The sequence below is a fragment of the Octopus bimaculoides genome, chromosome 11, assembly GCF_001194135.2.
Source record: "Octopus bimaculoides isolate UCB-OBI-ISO-001 chromosome 11, ASM119413v2, whole genome shotgun sequence".
Taxonomy (NCBI): domain Eukaryota; kingdom Metazoa; phylum Mollusca; class Cephalopoda; order Octopoda; family Octopodidae; genus Octopus; species Octopus bimaculoides.
The window spans coordinates 29,237,404-29,238,054 of record NC_068991.1 but is presented as its reverse complement, the minus strand read 5'-3'; the positions used below and the strand labels follow the sequence as shown (position 1 = coordinate 29,238,054).

At 34.6% G+C, this 651-nt stretch overlaps 1 protein-coding gene across 1 annotated transcript in view; it reads right to left on the bottom strand.

Moving 5' to 3' along the window:
• Position 1: 1 nt before the first annotated feature.
• LOC106880970 (organic cation transporter-like protein) overlaps positions 2 to 651 on the bottom strand; it is a gene marked incomplete at its 3' end in the record, with an annotated part of 125,098 nt that continues 124,448 nt past the window's right edge. The window contains exon 8 of the mRNA XM_052971757.1: positions 2 to 111. Coding sequence (XP_052827717.1) covers positions 2 to 111 — 110 coding nt within the window. The remainder of the gene's footprint in view (positions 112 to 651) is intronic.

The following is a 651-nucleotide window of genomic DNA, read 5'->3' as shown; positions in this document are numbered from 1 at the left end:
TGGTCGGATAGATTTCAGGAGTATATAACCATAAACCACCAAAGGCACCACTGATACCGACCATTCCAAGTAAAGACAAAACTACTGTGGAAGTGTTGATGGCGTCACCGTCTGTAAATAGAAAATATAGGTCAACATTATCAGACATAAAACAGTTTGCTTCTAGGTTTCTAGATCGAAATGAAAATATGTGATGCTTATTCATCTCATATTATAATGAGTTGACAACCGAAAACGAGGTAATATAAATTCAATTCAAACGTTATTTTATATATTTAACTTCTGTTCAGTTGATATCTTCTTTTCAATGATGACAACACCAACAACTACAGTTGATGACACCTTCTAGATGTATGAATGGTCACGTGGTAATTTAAAGAATTCGCTAAATAAATTCACCAAGTTATTAAATAGACCAAGCCACGAATCTTTTAGACTGATCAAATATATCTGACCTTAAGTCAGTGGAATTTGAACTTCAACTAGCTTGACGATGCAAAGTATATGATAAAAGAGAGTTAAACACCAAAATATAAAAAATGCATAAATTAGATAGCTTTCCTTCTCTCTCTCTCTCTCTCTCTCTCTCTCTCTCTCTCTCTCTCTCTCTCTCTCTTTTTCTCTCTCTCTCTTTCTCTCTCTCTCTCTGTC